Source organism: Heptranchias perlo, chromosome 1 (genome assembly GCF_035084215.1).
Source record: "Heptranchias perlo isolate sHepPer1 chromosome 1, sHepPer1.hap1, whole genome shotgun sequence".
In the NCBI taxonomy this organism is placed as follows: Eukaryota; Metazoa; Chordata; class Chondrichthyes; order Hexanchiformes; family Hexanchidae; genus Heptranchias; species Heptranchias perlo.
In genome coordinates, this window is record NC_090325.1 from 64,836,100 (window position 1) to 64,858,165 (window position 22,066).

A 22,066-nucleotide genomic window follows, 5' to 3' on the forward strand; every position below is an offset into this window, starting at 1 on the left:
TGGCAAACTGACAGGTTCGTGTTAAAGGGATATCGCTGGCTGAAATCACAGAATCAACGGACCAGCACCAACTTGCTCTTTCTGCCCAGCTGGAAACTAACTAATATCACCACAAAACAAGTACACTTAAATATACCAGGTCTGAACTAAGTTTTAAAAGCCGCGGTAAGTCGTTGCTGTATAGATGTGCGTCTAGGTTATTCTTAGAATAGATTCCAATATTTTACCTGTTACTGAGATGTTGCCAGACCGGAAGCCAATGTAGATCAACGAGCAGGGGGCGGGGGGGCGGAATGGGTGAATAGGGGTTGGAGCAAGTTAGGATATGGCCAGCAAAGTTTTGGCTGCACAATTTTTCTCCCTGGTCTCCTACAGTACATTAGGATATATACCATCAGGCCCAAGGATTAGTCTCAAGTATTCCTAACTTATCAACTACTTTGGCCACACCGTCTTCAAAGTCCTCCAAAACGCCAGGTGCATAACAGAAATTGCATCACAAGTCATTATACTTTGCTGAGAATATTTCTAGAAATATTCATTTAGTATTTCAACTACTTATTTAAATGAGACTGTTTCCGCTGGAACAGAGGAGATTACAGAGTAATTTAATAGAGGTATTTAAAATTATGAAGGGATGTTACAGAGTAAATAGAAACAGATTGCTCCAAGTGGTTGAGGGGTCTGGAGCAAGGGCACTTAGATACAAGATTAAATGCAAGAGATGTACGACAGAAAGTAAGGAGGTTTTTTTTGACACAGAGGGTTGCAAAGCTGTGGAATGCACTACCAGAGTTTGTGATTAAAGAACAGGCCATGCCAACATTTACCAATAGATTACATGGGTGGTTGAAGCAAAGAGTAATAAAGAGATGTGGGAACTGGGCAGACACATGGGATCAGGACTGCTGCTCAAACGGAGGATAATCACCAAAATGGACTAGTTGAGCCGAAAGGCCTATTCCCACGTTGTAATTTCAATGTAAATTTACCTATAGGGCCTCTAACTTCCTCATTAACTACTCCTTCTTAGAATTCTCTGCCCTGAAGGCTTTGTGCAGCTGTTTTTCTTTTGTTGACTCCTCTCTCGATCCCTCCACTGCCTTTGATTTGTCACACTGCTTGTTCGACATCCAGTATTGGATGAGCAGAAATTTCCTCCAATTAAATATTGGGAAGAACGAAGCCATTGTCTTCGGTCCCCGCCACAGACTCCGTTACCTAGCCACCAACTCCATCCCTTTCCCTGGCCACTGTCAGAGGCTGAACCAGACAGTTCGCAACCTTGGCGTCCGATTTGACCCTGAGATGAGCTTCCAACCCCATAATCCTCTCCATCACCCAGGCCGCCTACTTCCACGTCCTATATCCACTCCTATCTCAGCTCATTTGCTGTTGAAACCCTCATCCAATGCCTTTGTTATCTATAGACTCAACTATTCCAATGCTCTCCTGGCCAGCCTCCCACCTTGCACCCTCTGTAAACTTGAGCACATCCAAAACTTTGCTGCCAGTATCCTAACTCGCTCCAAGTCCCGTTCTTTCATCACCCCTGTGCTTGCTGACCTACATTTGCTCCCGGTACAGCAGCGCCTCAATTTTAAAATTATCATTCTTGTTTTCAAATCCCTCCTTGGCCTCACCCCTCCCTATCTCTATAACCTCCTCCAGCTGCACAATCCTCCAAGATCTCTGCACTCCTCCAATTCTGGTCTCTTGCACATCCCCGATTTTTATCACTCCACCATTGGCAGCCATGCCTTCAGCTGCCTAGGCCCTAAGCTTTGAATTCCCTCCCTACACCTCTCCGCCTCTCTCTTCTCCTTTAAGACGCTCCTTAAAACCCACCTCCTTGACTAAGCTTTTGGTCACCTATCCTCGTCTCTCTTTGTGTGACTCGGTGTCAAATTTTCTTTGATAACGCTCCTGTGAAGCGCCTTGGGACGTTTTACTACGTTAAAGGCGCTATATAAATGCAAGTTGTTGTTCCTATTTCAATGGATTATTTTTTTCCAATTTTGAAGACTTGTTTTTAAGCTTACAGTTGTTTTTCTTAGGTACATAAAGAAAGAAATTGCATTTATACAGCTCTTTAACATCTCACAAAAACAATGCACTTCATAGGGTTAGGGGTTAGGTGCATAGGCAAAGAATTGCTTTTAAGTGCAATCACAGTTAAGTAGGCAAACATGGCAGCCTTGGAACACACAGCAGGGTCCTACCAGCAGTGAGATGTATGACCAATTAATCTATGTTTGGTGGTGTTAGTTGAAGGAAGAATGTTGGCCAGGGCACCAAGAAAACTCCCTATTGTTTAAATAATACTATGGGATCTTTAACATCCACCTGAACTAGCAGACAGGACCTTGCTTTAAAAAAGACAAAGACACACACACACACACTTTATTTTATTCAACTCAGATAAATGGCATTTTGGAGAGGAGATATCCATGGTCTCAGAAGGACTGAACCACAAGTGTCCTACGGGACGTTATGTTTACTAAATATTTTTGACTAATTTGGTTTCACAGCTAATCTATGACCAGATTATTTGTCAGAACTGATCAAAATTTTTACGGTTTAGTAAATTATTCACAACATTTCACTAAATGTTTGATTTACCTTTCCCTGCTTTAAATGTACTTCATTTTATAGATGTGCAACTGTTATTGTATTTAAGTTTGTTTGATATATTTTATATGGAGAAGACCTGCGGTCCATCTAGCTCACCTAGCCATAGTATTCCCTTGGAAAAAAAGAGTGCCAGCAGGTCCATCGGTATTCTGAATCAGGCTTAATAATCACCAGGGCCATCACATTTCAATTGCCAACATTGCCAGGCCTCATCATGTGAAATCTTATGATTTCACTTTTACCATTTCAAGATGTACACCATCTTCGATGCAAGGACCAGAAGTGATCAGAAAACAAAATCTGGTAGAATATTATCCTCATTCCTGCCCTCCCAGTCCACGATCACTTTAATGTCATAACAATTAATTTTTAAAACCACTTTCAAAAAATCCTAAATATTATAGCATCAGTGAAACTGAGGAACTATGTCCTTACCCTGTTGGAGCATCTTTATTCTATCGCCTGCTTCTCTGTGAGCTTGTTTGTTATTATTCTGCTTAAAGGACAGTGCCCGCTCTTTGGTATCAAGTAGTTTTGCTGTCAGTTCCAAGAAAAGATCATTCTGTTCAATAAAATAAGTGAAAATCCAGTTGAATTGCCATCAAAAGATCTTAACCTTGCTGTCCTATGCTAGTAACTGTAATATTTTATGCTAAACATTTGCAGTTATGGGGAGTAAGGAAATTATGGTAAGAAAGAAAAAATGGCACAAGGCCCAACCCTTCCAACTGACCATGACAAAATCTCTCTGAAATGTATTCATTCTCCAGAGGGAGGTGACAACCACAGGAAATTGATTTCCTTGCTTGTACTGAATTAAATGATTTCAGCCAGCACAGCATTAGGGCCACTACAATTGGGCTCAGTGCCCCCAGGTTAGGGAGAGTAAAAAATAAACTGTTCATTAAGGCAGTATCAGGCTCAACTTTGATGTTCCCTATGGTCAAATAGCCTGCTGATACTCACTTGAAGCTCACATCAAAAATGGCATTGCGTGAGATACCGGATACTTGGGATCTACAGAACTGTAACCCAGCAAGGGGTCAATATCTTCAAAAGAGGGAACAAAATGGAGAAAGAAAAAACACTGGCAGTTCGATGATCAAGATCCAACCCCTGAAGATAATCACAAGACAACTCCCTTATGTTTAATATTACAACCTCTATTATTCAACACAGATAAATTGCAATTTAGAAAGGAGAGATTCAAGGTCTCAGCAGGACTGAACCATAAGTGCTCCATGGTGTACTTCCCTACAGTATATACATTTACTAAATACATTTTACCGATTTGTTTTGATAGCTAATCTATGACCAGACTATTTGCCAGAACTTGTCAAGATTTTTTAAGGTTTAGTAAATTATTCACAACATTTCACTAAATATTTGATTTACTTTTTTCTGCTTTAAAATATACTTCAGATTTTCATAGCTTGCAACTGTCATTGTAATGTAAGTTTGCTTGTAATAGCTTAACAGTATAGAGTACTGTGGAAGAAACAGGAAATCATACTTCACATAAAGAATTTCATGTTCTACGCAAACGGAAGTTATTTTTCAGCCACAGGTACACTCTACCAATTTTGCTTTCTTCACTCTGTTTAAAATGATTTTCATACTCACTGGATCAAAGCGTTCTTCCTTTTCAGAGTTCTTTTCAGGTACTTCATTATCCTGATCATCGTCATCGTCATCATCATCATCACTTGCTTTTTCAGCATATCGCAAAATCCATTCCTTCATGCTAACTTGTGTGCTTTGACTTTCGGCTGCCTATCAGCAAGAGAATGTTGCAACTCAAATCCTTACCAATGTCAAAAACATGTCAACTTTTGTCTTTTACAAAAAAAATTTAGGAATCAGACATTTGTCTCTAACTGTATAAATAGTTACGTATCACACTTTATATTCAATACAAAGTTAACTTATCCCAATGATGTTTTGCACATTTAGGACACAACTGTAATGAATAACAATTAAAAGCTGCATTGTTTGCAGTTTTTTGCTAATATTTAGTACTGATTATATTTGAAGTATTTGCCATGTATTTAGAGAAACGACTTGTTATGTTTGAAGGATTGCAATTTCCTTGCTCTATATTTACAAACTGTTGACAGTAGAGGCAACGTTTACTTTGCATATCTATGTGTTTATTAAAATTCTTGCATATGACACTTCCTGTCCACAAGCCTTACTCCGTAACACAATTTTCAAGAGACTTTGTGTTAACATTTAACACTGACACTAAATATGTAAACATTTATAATGGAAATTCATGTTTAAACATTTGTCAAGGCAAAACCTAATCTCAACAGGTCAACTTTTCTCCACCATGGACCAACTGAATAACAAAATGTTTTTTTTAAAAAAGTTATATATTCGACAATAACATGACTAAATTTGCTCACAGAATTGTCTGTGTCTCTTAGTAACTTAGTTAAAGTTTTTACTTTAAGGCTTTTCAGCCTGCCTCAATAGCCTGGGTTTCGACTAATATTTTCATCTCTTAACAGTTGAACAGAACTGTCAACCACATCTGTACATTCAGAGCATATGTTGTTTACAGAATTTCTACCATACAACTGGGACAACAGCATGACGTCCAGTCATTCTATGAGAATTTGATAGTTTCTTTGCTTTTTCCAAAAGATTTGGAAAGATACTGAAGTGTAAATTTTTGAGGCTTTAGTCCAGGCAAGTTTGATATGAACAAATGATGTTTCTTTCTTGTGAACTGCTCACAGACAAACATCTGTTTTTAGAGCAGGTGAGTTTTTTTAAATTGACGATTAGAAAAGAATACAGTAAGACCAAGGTGGACTTCTTTACATCACTTGCCTCTATTATTGTTAAAAATTCAGTTTAAAAAATTCTCTTCTGAACCATTTTTAAGGATTACAGAAATTTTTATTTTTTGGGGAGAAACAGAGTTTGGGTTCCACTTTCCTGGGCCCTCTCCCCCATAATGTTTCTCAATCCTGCTGCCACCTGCCATACTGCCAGATCCCAGCATCCCACATTACTGCCAGAGCCTCCCCCAGCACCCGTTTCAAAGCTTCCTCCCAAAACCCTCTCCCCAGTTCTACTGAATTCTAAGACCACCCCCTTTACAGATCCCACCTTTTCACTCCCAGAACCAGGAATCCTCTCCCAATGCTCCCTGATTTCAGAACCACCCCCCCCCACCCCCGGTGCTCTCAAAATTCCAGAGCACCTCCGCCACTTGCCCCAGATCAATCCCAGGACCCTTCTCCCAATGATCCCAGAGGCCAACCCCTAAACCTCCCTCTCTAATGTCCCCAGAATCCAGGACCCACTCAGTGTTCCTAGACTCGAGGACCCCCATCAAACTACTACTAGACCATGAGACTCTATCCCAATACTGCAGACCCCATGGCCCCTTCCCAGTGCTACCAGATCCCTGGGCTGCCCCCAATGCCGATAAGTCAGTGCCCCTAGTAATACGAGTTGGAGCAACGCCCCTCTTCTTATAAAACTTCCAACTCACCGTGAGCAATGCCACAACAGATCTGCTAGAATGAATAGCTTACGAAGAGTTAAAACTTGAAAATCTTGACAAGCTGCACAAACCAAGCCATTAGTTAGCCTCACAAGGGACGCTTTCCTGCGACAGTTCTGCCTCTCACACAAAACCTCTCATTTTCTTCGACAGATCATGCATTTATCTTTCCCAGATCATTTGTGATGGCTGGTGGAGACCAAATCTGACTCAGTAAAACCAACAGTCTTGCTAATAACATGCATTGTTGTCACAAGGATTCATTAAACTCTTAACAACTTGAAAGCACTCACCAAAGCAACAGTCGGCCTGTCTGACCACACCACCTGGCATGCATCCAAGCAGTTTTTCCGCTGGCTATTTTGAAAGGATCGCCAAGTACACTTAGTTAACTTGAACAGTCCAAAACAGTACTATCAATCTAACCCATCAAAAGATTTCAACATTTCTTTATTTTGGCATAGACCAACATATCAATCTCAGCTACCTTAGATGCAGTAGCATCATCCCTCAGTTGCAGTTTAACTGAAGTATTAGCCAATAAAAGCAAAAATGCCTCAAGAGATGGACAGGTCAGGCAACCAAATGGACAAGACAGTCTATCTCCATACTAAGTCTGAATACTGTTATCAGTGCCCGAGAAATCATGTAGCTCCTTTAACATGGTTTACCACATGATATAAAAATAAATACACACACCACATATTCAGCTGTGATGAATTGGCCCTTACCTTTTTCGAAAACTGCAATAAGGAAATAGCATGGATTAATAATGCATTAAAATCACTCCCTGGAATTCTCCACTTTGAAGTGTGCACAAAACAACAGCTGAGATTTTGGGTTGGAGGGGGGTGGGGAAAAAAGGCAACCTGAATCATCACCAGGCACATTTCCATTTTTTTTCCCTTTTGCTAACGAAATTAAGCCAGACAAAACCTTAATATTTTTACCTTGACCTGAGGCTTCTGGTCACTGTTTTTGCCCTCAGACAATTCATATTTTGTTGCAGGTTCTATAGGCATCTGAAATTTGGGCTTAGTCTTAGTCTCTTCCTCCTGCAGTTTCTGACTGAATCCATCAGGCAACGAATCTTCAATAAGAAATATTACAAGTTATTCTAAATTAATTTCTATTCTAAATCAATTAGAAATTATTCCAATTTAAATTACTATAATTAATCAACCCTCATTTCTTTCATTATTCATGGAAAATTGTGTGATTTCTACCGAATATAACTGATAAGGCACCTTGGTAGAACACATGCTGTGCCACAGCGTTAGGATGTAAGTTTACATTCACAGTTCATCACATGCAAAGCTCCTGAATTCAGCTAGACCTTGATGGGACATGCTGAACACAGACTCCATTCTTCTCCACAAGGTGCTCTTTGCCTCCTACTATCCAGTTAAAGAGCAGCAGAATCTAGAAGCTTATCGCCTGTCTACCGTCTTGATATTGCACTAGCTGAGTAGCAACAATTAGACTACCCAAACAAGACAAGCTCTCCATCACAGTTGCTGTATTTCCTACATTTCCAATCCCTAACAATGGTTCCCTTTAACAAACTTTTGCCGTTGGTCATTCTTTGCCCACAGTCTACATAACCACAATTCTCACAATAGCTAAGCACTAAATGCTCCTACTGACTACTCTTTCACCATAAAGAGAGGAAATGCAGAGGCTTATAATTAAAACTGAATTGGTCACTGTAACTGAAAAGTATTTGAATAATGTACGTTAGTTTATCTGACCTTCAGTTTCATTATTGGCTGCTTACATTTTATTATATGACTTGCTTTCCAATAGTTATGCCGTCCTGCTGATTTAGTCAAGTAAAACTACTTTCCCATTCCTACAGAAAATTTGACTAGGATTTTGCCTATGATTATGTGTGACAGCAAATATGAAACAAAGTATAATGTGATGGCCAAAGAAATGCACCCTAGAGGTATTGTTTTTACAATATTAGAAGATCTTCTATAGAACATTGAATGCAGGAGTTGGGATGTCTTGTTGAAGTTGTACAGGGCATTGGTGAGGCCACACTTGGAGTACTGTGTACAGTTCTGGTCACCCTATTATAGAAAGGATATTATTAAACTAGAAAGAGTGCAGAAAAGATTTACTAGGATGCTACCGGGACTTGATGGTTTGACTTACAGGGAGAGGTTAGACAGACTGGGACTTTATTCCCTGGAGAGTAGGAGGTTAAGGGGTGATCTTATAGAAGTCTATAAAATAATGAGGGGCATAGATAAGGTGGATAGTCAAAATCTTTTCCCAAAGGTAGGGGAGTCTATAACGAGGGGGCACAGATTTAAGGTGAGAGGGGAGAGATACAAAAGGATCCAGAGGGGCAATTTTTTCACTCAAAGGGTGGTGAGTGTCTGGAACGAGCTGCCAGAGGCAGTAGTAGAGGCGGGTACAATTTTGTCTTTTAAAAAGCATTTGGACAGTTACATGGGGAAGATGGGTATCGAGGGATATGGGCCAAGTGCAGGCAATTGGGACTAGCTTAGTGGTATAAACTGGGCGACATGGACATGTTGGGCCGAAGGGCCTGTTTCCATGTTGTAACTTCTATGATTCTATGATTCTATGATAAGTCCGATGATATACTGTTTTATAAGCACAGGGGTATTATATCGCAAAGTACATTTTGGAATATACTTGCATACCCTACATCTTGATCACAGAAATACAGAACCAGAATTGTTCAAGGGCATGTAGACCATTAACTTGGGGTTCAACAATATTCTGAAATGATTCAGCCAGATTAGTATGCCACTCAGTAATAAAGAAGATAATAGTGTTGAACCATAATTGTCCTTCGAAGAAACTTTGTCAGCCAACAATGGAAGAAAACTGACAGCAGAGGTAAAACGCTCAAAGGGCAGACCTGAAGAGGGACCAGTAATTTCTGGAGAAGAAATGATAAGTAGTATCCAAGTACTTTTTCATTCTTATCACAGATAATCCATTAGCTTCTGACAACAAATTCCTATCCAAACAACTTACCATTAGGAAGATTTAAACACAACCAGTCCAAAGCAGCATGAAGGTCCCCACCATAAATAACGGTATTTTTCATGGCTTCTTCAATGTCCTCAGTCTGAAATGAAAATCCTTGCAAAGCTGCATATAGATCCTGCACAGACAACACTCAGTTAATAACTCTACTTACACTTAGGACTATTGCTTGCATTTTAATCAACATTAAAAACTTAAATTAAAATCAAAATAAATTTTAAGATTTGAAATGTAATAAGTGAAAATTTTCATAATCTTGTCGGAATATTTAGAGATAACAGACAATTCCAGTATTGAAGACGACATCACAGTTAAAGGGTTAGATAGCATTATAAACCATAAACCAGAAGCAAACCTCATGTGAATTCCAAGAATGTTTTACTGCCTTAAGCATACCGAAAGCCGTTTCTTTTCTCAACCACCACTACACTATTAAGAGTCTAAATCTTATTGATACGAACTTCCCTGCAACCTTTACATTGGTCACCCGCTGTCCACGATAGGTATAGCCATGATTGCCATTTTCCCCAAGCGCCAACTGTTAATATTCCATAAACACTCACAATGGGAAGATTAAATAATCTGAAATTTGCTTTTGTGCTTTTCAATGACAAATCATCTGTGTTGCAGAAGTCTGTGTTAAGTTTCAATACAGCTTTCCTACTACATTTAACAAACAATAATTTGACGTCATGACTGTTCACAAGAATTAAAAGTATGTTGCTAGACATTTTATGGAAAATAACATTTAGTTTCAAGAGTTAAAGTGTGTACTCTTTCAATAAAATTCAGACTGCATTATAATACTCATAGAATAGAATCATAGAGAGTTACAGCACAGAAGACGACCATTCGGCCCATAGTGTCCGTGTCAGCTGAAAAAGAGCTATCCAGCTTAATCCCACTTTTCAGCACTTGGTGGTAGCCCTGTAGGTTACAGCACTTCAAGTGTACATCCAAGTACTTTTCAAATGAGTTGAGGGTTTCTGCCTCTACCACCCTTTCAGGTAATGAGTTCCAGATCCCCACTACCCACTGGGTGAAAAAAATTCTCCTTAGCGCCCGTCTAATCCTTCTACCAATTACTTCAAATCTATGCCCCCTGGTCACTGACCCCTCTGCTAAGGGAAATAGATCCTCCCTATCCACTCTATCTAGTTCCGTCATAATTTTATATACCTCAATTAAATCTCCCCTCAGCCTCCTTTGTTCCAAAGGAAACAATCCCAGCCGATCCAATCTCTTCTCATAGCTAAAATTCTCCAGCCCTGGGAACATCCTCATAAATCTCCTCTGTACCCTCATCATTCCTGTAATGTGTTGACTATAGGAACATAGGAACTGTACTCAAGCTGAGGCCTAACCAGTGTTTTATACAGTTCTAGCATAAGCTCCCTGCTCTTATATTCTATGCCTCGGCTAATAAAGGAAAATATCCTGTACGCCTCCTTAACCACCTTATCTATCTGTCCTGCTACCTTCAAGGATCTGTGGACATGCACTCCAAGGTCCCTTTGTTCCTCTACACCTCTCTGTTTCCTCCCATTTATTGTGTATTCCCTTGCCTTGTTTGCCCTCCCCAAATGCATTACCTCACACTTCTCTGGATTGAATTCTATTTGCTACTTTTCTGCCCACCTGACCAGTCCATTGATATCTTTCTGCAATCTAAAGCTTTCCTCCTGAGCATCAGCCACACGGCCAATTTTTGTATCATCTATATAATTTTCTTTCCACTATTAATATTAGATGTGAGATCTCATAAACTAGCTAACATCAGTACTTCAGTGTTCACAGGGGAAGAGGGGAATGTCCTCAGTGTGCCAGTTGTGGCAAAGTTATAAATCAAGTTAGAATTAACTTTGCTGCACTAAGTGCAGACAAAATCCTCTCTCATGTTTACAAAATAAGAGTCACTGCAGTTATTCACACCTGCCATTATACATGTTGATAGATCTGGAGACAGGAAATAATTTGCCTTATATTAACTGCAAGTACTAAAGACTCCCTAAAGCCCTTGAAATACTACTAAGTGAGAAGTCAAATGGTAATACCTGTAGTTTTTTAGCTGTGAGCCTTCCAGAAATGGTTCCTGATTTGCAATGTTGGGTTTTGAATTGGTTGATCAATCTTATAATTTTTTGTTCCAGCTCAGGCTTAATGATCACCTTTAAGAAATTATAATTAAAATTAACAAATTGTCAATGCTTCATTATGATTTTCCATCCAGCAGAATTGTATAATTAAATACCAAATCTTCAAACACCTTTGATCATTTATAAATAACACTGATACGTAATCATTATGATTCACAATGCGGAGATGCCGGTGATGGACTGGGGTGGACAAATGTAAGGAGTCGCACAACACCAGGTTATAGTCCAACAGCTTTATTTGAAATCACAAGCTTTCGGAGCTTTGCTCCTTCGTCAGGTAAAGTGAAGAGATGCATATAGGCACAGCATATATAGTCAGAGAACAATGCCTGGTGATTACAGATAATCTTTCTAACTGCCCTTTATCACACCTCGGCAGAGAGATAATCACAGCAATCAAAGGAGTGAATGGTGTTCAAACAGGTTAGTCAGGGAAACATTACATCCAAGAATACTGAGGTGGGGGCACAAGGGGTCAAATGTAGCAGATGCTGGGGTTTGTATTGAAAACAGATAACTTTTTTTGCTGGAAATTGCAGCAGGTCCGGCCGCATCTGTGTATGGAGAACAAGCCAAGTACGACTTGAGTCTGGATGACTCTACGTCAGGTGGGGTTACATGTAGCGTGACATGAACCCAAGATCCCGGTTGAGGTTGTCCTCATGGGTCCGGAACTTGGCTATCAATTTCTGCTCGACGATTTTGCGTTGTCGTGTGTCTCGAAGGCCGCCTTGGAGAACGCTTACCCGAAGATCGGAGGCTGAATGTCCTTGACTGCTGAAGTGTTCCCCGACTGGGAGGGAACCCACCTGCCTGGCAATTGTTGTGCAGTGTCCGTTCATCCATTGTCGCAGTGTCTGCATGGTCTCGCCAATGTACCATGCTCCGGGACATCCTTTCCTGCAACGTATGAGGTAGACAACGTTGGCCGAGTCACAGGAGTATGAACCATGTACCTGGTGGGTGGTGTCCTCTCGTGTGATGGTGGTATCTGTGTCGATGATCTGGCATGTCTTGCAGAGGTTGCCGTGGCAGGGTTGTGTGGTGTCGTGGTCGCTGTTCTCCTGAAAGCTGGGTAATTTGCTGCGAACAATGGTCTGTTTGAGGTTAGGTGGCTGTTTAAAGGCGAGTAGTGGAGGTGTGGGGATGGCCTTCCAGCTTCCACCCCAACCACGTCAAAGAGGCCATCCCCTATGGACAAGCCCTGCGAATACACAGGATCTGCTCAGACGAGGAGGAACGCGATGGACACCTACAGACGCTGAAAGACGCCCTCGTAAGAACGGGATATGATGCTCGACTCGTCGATCGACAGTTCCGTCGGGCCACAGCGAAAAATCGCATAGACCTCCTCAGAAGACAAACACGGGACACAACCAACAGAGTACCCTTCGTCGTCCAGTTCTTCCCCAGAGCGGAGAAACTACGCCATGTTCTTCGCAGCCTTCAACATGTCATCGATGACGACAAACACCTCGCTAAGGCCATCCCCATGCCTCCACTACTCGCCTTCAAACAGCCACCTAACCTCAAACAGACCATCGTTCGCAGCAAATTACCCAGCTTTCAGGAGAACAGCGACCACGGCAACCTCTGCAAGACATGCCAGATCATCGACACAGATACCACCATAACACGAGAGGACACCACCCACCAGGTACATGGTTCATACTCCTGTGACTCGGCCAACGTTGTCTACCTCATACGCTGCAGGAAAGGATGTCCCGGAGCACGGTACATCGGCGAGACCATGCAGACACTGCGACAACGGATGAACGGACACCGCGCAACAATCGCCAGGCAGGAGGGTTCCCTCCCAGTCGGGGAACACTTCAGCAGTCAAGGACATTCAGCCTCCGATCTTTGGGTAAGCGTTCTCCAAGGCGGCCTTCGAGACACACGACAACGCAAAATCGTCGTTCAAAAATTGATAGCCGAGTTCCGCACCCATGAGGACGGCCTCAACTGGAATCTTGGGTTCATGTCACGCTACATGTAACCCCACCTGACGTAGTCATCCAGACTCAAGTCGTACTTGGCTTGTTCTCCATACACAGATGCGACCGGACCTGCTGCGATTTCCAGCAGAAAAAAGTTATCTGTTTTCAATACAAACCCCAGCATCTGCTACATTTGACCCCTTGTGCCCCCACCTCAGTATTCTTGGATGTAATGTTTCCCTGACTAACCTGTTTGAACACCATTCACTCCTTTGATTGCTGTGATTATCTCTCTGCCGAGGTGTTAGAAAGATTATTTGTAATCACCAGGCATTGTTCTCTGAACTTATTAACAGAGTTATTATGCAATTGGTCGAATAACAAATAAGAAGTGAATTAGAAGGTAAACATCCAACCTAATTGGTTTGGAGTTACAAGTACATATATGTGCCTCAAGAACATCTGTAGTTCTTCCCCAGAACTTCTATTATTTTCTAGGACATTCAAAGTACTTTTTATCTGGTCTCCATTAATTAAAGGTGACCAGATTTATGTCAGGATGACTAAGTGAGATAGCAGTTAGCACTGAATACTGAATATATGACAGAGGACTGGAGAGAAAAATAGCACTAGAATAAAGAGTAGTTCAGAAATAAGAGGGATCAGACAGAGGGCAAATGCAAGGCAGTCTAAGAGTTTGGAGTGCATGTGCATAAATGCACGTAGCGTGGTAAATAAGGTTGGTGTGGTGTAGGCTCAGGTGCCACATAGGACTATGATATAGCGGCAATAACAAGAAGCCTGGCTCGAAGAAGGGACAGCTTGGAAACTTAATATTCATGGCTACAAGGTATTCAGGAAAAATAGAGATGGAAAGTGGGGGGGGAGGGGTGACAGTATTGGTCAAAGAAACTATTATAGTACTGGAAACAGATGGTGTGGTTGAGAGGTCAAAGACAGTTCTATTTGGTTAGAATTAAGGTATAGAGGAGCTATTATGCTACTATAAGCCACCAAATAGTGGGAAGGAGATTGAGGAGAAAATTTGCAGGCAAATTACAGAAAGATGCAAGAACTATAGCGTAGTAATAATGAGGGGCTTCAATTCTTCCAATAAAGACTGGGACAGTAAAAGTGTAAAGGGCAAAGTGGGGGAGGAATTCCTGAAACATGTTTTTTTTTATTCGTTCACGGGATGTGGGCGTCGCTGGCAAGGCCGGCATTTATTGCCCATCCCTAATTGCCCTCGAGAAGGTGGTGGTGAGCCGCCTTCCTGAACCGCTGCAGTCCGTGTGGTGACGGTTCTCCCACAGTGCTGTTAGGAAGGGAGTTCCAGGATTTTGACCCAGCGACAATGAAGGAACGGCAATATATTTCCAAGTCGGGATGGTGTGTGACTTGGAGGGGAACGCGCAGGTGGTGTTGTTCCCATGCGCCTGCTGCCCTTGTCCTTCTAGGTGGTAGAGGTCGCAGGTTTGGGAGGTGCTGTCGAAGAAGCCTTGGCGAGTTGCTGCAGTGCATCCTGTGGATGGTGCACACTGCAGCCAGTGCGCCGGTGGTGAAGGGAGTGAATGTTTAGGGTGGTGGATGGGGTGCCAATCAAGCGGGCTGCTTTATCAAGAGAACTTCCTTGATCAGCGTGTTTCCAGCCCAATGAAGAAGGAAGTAGTGCTGTAACTAGTTCTGGGGAATGAAATGGGGCAAGTGGGCCATGTTAAAGTGGAGGAGCATTTGGGGAACAGCGTTGGAAAAGTTATGGAAAAGGACAAGGAACAATCAAGCATAAAAATACTTAAGAAAAGCAGGACTAATTTCAGTGAGTTAAAAAGGGATCTTGCCCAGATAGATTGGAATCAAAAATTGGTGGCCTTCAAGGAGAAGATGGTTTGGGTACAGAGTGGACACATTTCCATGAGAGGGAAAGGAAGGGCATCCAAAGCTAGAGCTCCCTGTTTGACTAAAGATACAGAGATTAAAATGAAACAGAAAAATGACTTATGACAAATGTAAGGTTCATAATACAGCAGAGAACCAAGCTGAATACAGAAAGTACAGAGGAGATCTGAAAAAGGAAATAAAAGGGGCAAAGAGAGAGTATGAGAAAAGATTAATGGCTAACATAAAAGGGAACCCAACAGCCTTTTATAAAAGTATAAATACTAAAAGGGTAGTCAAAGGAAGGGTGGCACTGATTAGGGACAAAAAAGATCTTCTTGTGGAGGCATTGGGTACGGCTAAGGTACTAAATGAATACTTGGCATTGGTCTTCACTAGAGAAGAGGATGTTGCCAATGTAGCAGTAAAGGAGGTGGTAGTAGCAATAATGGATAGGATAAAAATAGATAAAGAGGTACTTAAAAGGTTGGCAGTACTCAAAGTAGAAAAGTCACCCAATCCAGATGGGATGCATCCTACGTTACTGAGGGAAGTACGGGTGAAAATTGGCCACAATCTTCCAATCCTCCTCAGGTATGGGGGCGGTGCCAAAGGATTAGAGGATTTCAAATGTTACACCCTTGTTCAAAAAGGAGGGAGATAAACCTGGCAATTACAGGCCAGTCAGCCCAACGTTGGTGGTGGGAAAATTTTAAGAGACAATAATCGAGGTCAAAATTAATTGGCACTTGGAAAAGAACGGGCTAATAAATGAAAGTCAGCACGTTTTTTTTTAAAGGCAAATCGTGTTTGACTAACTTGATTGAGTTCTTTGATGAAGTAACGGAGAGGGTTGATGAGGATAGTGCAATTAATGTTGTCTACATGGACTTTCAAAAGGTATTTGATAAAGTACCACATAATAGGCTTATTAGCAAAATTAAAGCCCATGGGATTAAAGGGACGGTGGCAGCGTGGATACAAAATAGGCTAAGGGATGGAAAGTGGAGAGTAGTGGTAAACGGTTGTTTTTCGGACTGGAGGGAAGTGTACAGTGGTGTTCCCTAGGGGTCGGTGTTAGGACCACTGCTCTTTTTGACACATATTAATGACTTGGGTATACGGGGTATAATTTCAAAGTTTGAAGATGACATGAAACTCGGAAATGTAGGAAACAATGTAGAGGATAGTAACAGACTTCAGGACGACAGACAGACTGGTGAAATAGGCAGACACATGGCAGATGAAATTTAACGCAGTGAAGTGTGAAGTGACACATTTTGGTAGAAAGAATAAGGAGAGGCAATATAAACGAAATGGTACAATTTTCAAGTGAGTGCAGGAACAGAGAGGTTGATTCTTAAATCACCCTCTGAAATGGCCAAGCAAGTCACTCAGTTGTACAATTGTACAATCTCGCTACAGAAAGTCACAATAAGAATGAAACCATCGGACCACCTGGCATCAGACCACTAGGCATCGGACACGACAAAAGCAAACCAAGCCCAGTCGACCCTGCAAAGTCCTCCTCACTAACATCTGGGGACTTGTGCCAAAATTGGGAGAGTTGCCCCAAAGACTAGTCAAGCAATCGCTTGACATAGCTATGCTCACAGAACCATACCTTACAGCCAATGTCCCAGACCCTTCCATCACCATCCCTGAGTATGTCCTGTCCCACCGGCAGGACAGATCCACCAGAGGTGGCGGTACAGTGGTATACAGACAGGAGGGAGTGGCCCTGGGAGCCCTCAACATTGACTCCGGACCCCATGAAATCTCATGGCATCAGGTCAAACATGGGCAAGGAAACCTTCTGCTGATTATCACCTACTGCCCTCCCTCAGCTGATGAATCAGTCCTCCTCCATGTTGAGCACCACTTGGAGGAAGCACTGAGGGTAGCAAGGGCACAGAATGTACTCTGGGTGGGAGACTTCAATGTCCATCACCAAGAGTGGCTCGGTAGCACCACGACTGACCGAGCTGGCTGGGTCCTGAAGGATATAGCTGCCAGACTGGGCCTGCGACAGGTGGTGAGCGAACCAACATGAGGGAAAGACCTACTTGACCTTATCCTCGCCAATCTACCTGTCATAGATGCAACTGTCCATGACAGTATTGGTAGGAGTGACCACCGCACAGCCCTTGTGCAGCAGCAGAATTGTATTTCATAATCTATAAACACAAGGCCCTGCATATTCCTCACTCTACCATTAGCAACAAACCAGGGGATCAACCCTGGTCCAATAAGGAGCACAGAAGAGCATGCCAGAAGCATCACCAGGCGTACCTATATGAGGTGCCAACCTGGTGAAGCTGCAACACAGGACTACATGCATGATAAACAGCAGAAGCAACATGTTATAGACAGAGCTAAGCAATTCCACAACCAACGGATCAGATCAAAGCTCTGCAGTCCTGCCACATCCAGTCGTGAATGGTGGTGGACAATTAAACAACTAACGGGAAGAGGAGGCTCCGTGAAAGCCTCCATCTTCAACAGTGGCAGAGCCCAGCATGTGAGTGCAAAAGACAAGGCCGAAGCGTTTGCAACCATCTTCAGCCAGAAGTGCCGGGTGGATGATCCATCTTGGCATCCTCCCGATATCCCCACCATCACAGAAGCCAGTCTTCAGCCAATTCGATTCACTCCACGTGGTATCAAGAAACAGCTGAGTGCACTGAATACGCAAAGGCTATGGGCCCCGACAACATCCCGGCTGTAGTGGTGAAGTCTTGTGCTCCAGAACTAGCCGCGCCTCCAGCCAAACGGTTCCAGTACAGCTACAACAATGGCATCTACCCGACAATGAACAAAATTGCCCAGATATGTCCTGTCCACAAAAAGCAGGACAAATCCAATCCGGCCAATCACCGCCCCATCAATCTACTCTCAATCATCAGTAGAGTGATGGAAGGTGTCGTCAACAGTGCTATCAAGCGGCACTTACTCACCAATAACCTGCTCACCGATGCTCAGTTTGGGTTCCGCCAGAACCACTCGGCTCTGGACCTCATTACAGTCTTGGTCACAAAAGAGCGGAATTCCAGGGGTGAGGTGAGATTGACAGCCCTTGACATCAAGGCAGCATTTCTCCGAGTGTGGCACCAAGGAGCCCTGGTAAAAGTAAAGTCAATGGGAATCGGGGGAAAACTCTCCAGTAGCTGGAGTCATACCTAGCACAAAGGAAGGTGGCAGCAGTTGTTGGAGGCCAATCATCTCAGTCCCAGGGCATTGCTGCAGGAGTTCCTCAGGGCAGTGTCCTAGGCACAACCATCTTTAGCTGCTTCATCAATGACCTTCCCTCCATCATAAGGTCAGAAATGGGGATGTTCGCTGATGATTGCACAGTGTTCAGTTCCATTCCAACCCCTCAGATAATGAAGCAGTCTGTGCCCGCATCAGCAAGACCTGGACAACATCGAGGCTTGGGCTGATAAGCAGCAAGTAACATTCATGCCAGACAAGTGCCAGGCAATGACCATCTCCAACAAGAGAGAGTCTAACCACTTCCCCTTGACATTCAACGGCATTACCATCACCGAATCCCCCACCATCAACATCCTGGAGGTCACTATTGACCAGAAACTTAACTGGACCAGCCACATAAATACTGTGGCTACAAGAGCAGGTCAGAGGCTGGGTATTCTGCACCGACTGACTCACCTCCTGACTCCCCAAAGCCCTTCCACCATCTACAAGGCACAAGTCAGGGGTATGATGGAATACTCTCCACTTGCCTGGATGAGTGCAGCTCCAACAACACTCAAGAAGCTCGACACCATCCAAGACAAAGCAGCCCGCTTGACTGGCACCCCATCCAACACCTGAAACATTCACTCCCTTTACCATCGGCGCACCGTGGCTGCCATGTGTACCATCTACAGGATGCATTGTGGCAACTCCCTCAGGCTTCTTCGACAGCACCTCCCAAACCCACAACCTCTACCACCTAGAAAGACAAGGGCAGCAGGCACATGGGAACAACACCACCTGCACGTTCCCCTCCAAGTCACACACCATCCAGACTTGGAAATATATCGCCGTTCCTTCATCGTCGCTGGGTCAAAATCCTGGAATTCCATATCTAACAGCTCTGTGGGAAAACCTTCACCACACGGATTGCAGCAGTTCAAGAAGGCGGCTCACCACCGCCTTCTCAAGGCCAATTAGGGATGGGCAATAAATGCTGGCCTTGCCAGCGATGCCCACATTCCATGACCAAATTTTAAAAAAAGATCTGGGGGTGTATGCACACAAATCTTTGAAGGTGGCAGAACAAGTTGAGAAAGCTGTTAAAAAAGCATATAGGATTCTTGGCTTTATTAATAGAGGCACAGAGTACAAAAGCAAGGAAGTTATGCTTAACCTTTATAAAACACTAGTTTGGCCACAGCTGGAGTATTGTGTTCAGTTCTGGGCACCACGCTTTAGGAAGAATGTCAAGGCCTTAGAGCGGGTGCAGAAGAGATTTACTGGAATGGTGCCAGGAATGAGGGATTTCAGTTATGTGGAGAGATTGGAGAAGCTGGGATTGTTCTCAGAGTAGAGAAGGTTAAGAGATTTGATAGAGGTGTTCAAAATCATAAACGATTTTGACAGAGCAAATAAGGAGAAACTGTTTCCAGTGGCAGAACGGTTGGTAATCAAAGGGCACAGATTTAAGGGGATTGGCAAAAGAGCCAGAGGCGACATGAGGAAACAATTTTTAAGCAGTGAGTTGTTATGATGCAGAATCACTGCCTGAAAGGGTGTTGGGAGCTGATTCACTAGTAGCTTTCAAAAGGGAATTGGATAAATACTTGAAGGGAAAAAATTACAGGGCTACGGGGAAAGAGCAGAGGAGGGGGACTAATTGGGATAGCCCTTTCAAAGAGTCGGCATAGGCACGATGGGTCAAATGGCCTTCTTCTGTGCTGTACCATACTATAAGAAGACAATATCACCATGAATGACCGATCGTACCATGCCACAAATGCAATATCTATACATTGTGGAATGAATATAAGTGATTTATAGCAACATTAATTTTCAGTATAAAGCAGGCGAATCTTCAGTGTTCACAGTTCTTCTCCAGTGTGAGAGAACAATGTAGCAGGGTATACTCTGTCCTTTCACTTCAGACCTAAACTAGAACCCAGACTACGCATCCAATAAGAATCTGTTTTTTCTCTTTGCTGGCTCAAAATCTATAGTAAGATTGAGCATGAATAGCTGTAACCCAATTCTTTGTGACTGCAAGTCTATAGCACGAATGTTCGCATAATTCTACTCTAAATTGGCAGTCTCGATCAGAGACCATCAGGATATAGCTGGTGTGAGAAACCCAAATATCACCAAGGTGTAGTAGGATTGGAAGTCAAGACACAATGTTCGGAGAATGCTGAGGGTGCTTCTCTCCACAGCTAACCTACGCTGTAACTAGGAATGTCTGATGCCGACACAAAATACCAAAAGTTCTATAGCATTGACAAAACTTACTCTTAAAGCACTAGTTTACTGATGCACAGTTCCGAATTGTTATCAAAGAAAGCTGCAAAACTGAGATTAAGTACTTCTCCAGAAAAGTTCAGCAAGTTAGACTGATCTTGCACAACAACTGGTGGCCATTACATAGCTATATGGACACACACCTGGAAGTAGGTGCCCTGTCCACCTTAGTCATCAGGTTATCGTGTCAGTATTTTAAAGAAAGAAATAAGAAAAATAATGATGGAATGAAGGGCAAATTGATTTTATATGAACGAAACTACTGCAAAAAGACATGGTCTTTTCAGAACCTTGCAATTACATCACTGTTTATGATCACCTTTAGGATGGACCTATCCAAATTTCCAGTAGTGCTCAGTTCATTTGTGGAGGTTGCGCCAAAGCTATAAGTCTTTGGACCTAAAAAAAGTACAAAAAATTGTATTAGCTGCAATCTGCAAACACTGGTCCAGTGGCTCAGTACATTACCGCTCAAGATACTATACTGTAGAGCAGGATTTCCCCAAAACATTATATAATTATAGAAAACAATACACCTAGCACATATTTCCTTTGAATTTGTATCACACTTCAAGACAAAAGTAAAAACGTTGGAACTCTCCAAGAACACAAAATACTGGAGTCAATGTCTGCAGCTCCTTAATTAATTTCGAATAAATTCATCCAGTTATCAATTAGACATCGCAGCCCTATAGGCATGTGCCCCTTTACTTTAGCAGTAGAGTATACCATGTAATACATAATTTATTAAAGTTCCAGTCCTTATAAAACAGCACATCCTCCGATTTACTATGAGCAGTGCCATGGGAGCTTTGCGAGTTTCCAATATATTGAAAAGAGTACTTCAACATATGCAAATAGCACACTTTGCGACAGAAGAGAAGAAATCTCAAAATACCGATCTTCTGAGATGGAACCTGAAGCTGACCAGCACACACTAATCCTCAATTTTTTTGGCCAAACACTGAGTGACCTCAATCTGTGTTTATTTATAGCAATTAGAGTGTCTGGCCTTGGGTCAGGCCATCTTAAACACTTAAGTAGCAAAATAGTTATGAATTACATGGTATATTACTTCTGTCATCACAAAACAATGCATCGTCCAATTTATCATAAGCAATTTAATTCACTAAAATATAGATGCAAAACAATTTTTAAAATTGAAAGTCAGCCTGAATGCTTCGTTCTTGAAGCCTGAAACAGATTAGCATTTTCCACCAAACAATTAAACGTTGACCTGAAGCTGCGGATGCTTAATAATTACACTTGTGACCTTAAAGGAAAACAGATCTACCTTTGCATCAGAATATGTTGTACATTACATGGTATAACAATCCAGTTCTGATGAAAGGTCATTGACCTGAAACATTAACTCTGTTTCTTTCTCCACAGATGCTGCCGACTTGCTGAGTATTTCC

At 42.4% G+C, this 22,066-nt stretch overlaps 1 protein-coding gene across 1 annotated transcript in view; it reads right to left on the bottom strand.

Annotated features, from left to right (window-relative positions):
* The window catches only part of dhx29 (DEAH (Asp-Glu-Ala-His) box polypeptide 29), a 113,770-nt gene that overhangs the window by 87,246 nt on the left and 4,458 nt on the right, over positions 1–22,066 (bottom strand). The window contains exons 2-7 of the mRNA XM_067985901.1: positions 20,968–21,047; positions 11,239–11,352; positions 9,173–9,302; positions 7,105–7,244; positions 4,258–4,407; positions 3,070–3,196 (exon numbers count right to left, since the gene is read on the bottom strand). Of these exons, the coding sequence (XP_067842002.1) occupies positions 3,070–3,196; positions 4,258–4,407; positions 7,105–7,244; positions 9,173–9,302; positions 11,239–11,352; positions 20,968–21,047 (741 nt within the window). The remainder of the gene's footprint in view (positions 1–3,069; positions 3,197–4,257; positions 4,408–7,104; positions 7,245–9,172; positions 9,303–11,238; positions 11,353–20,967; positions 21,048–22,066) is intronic.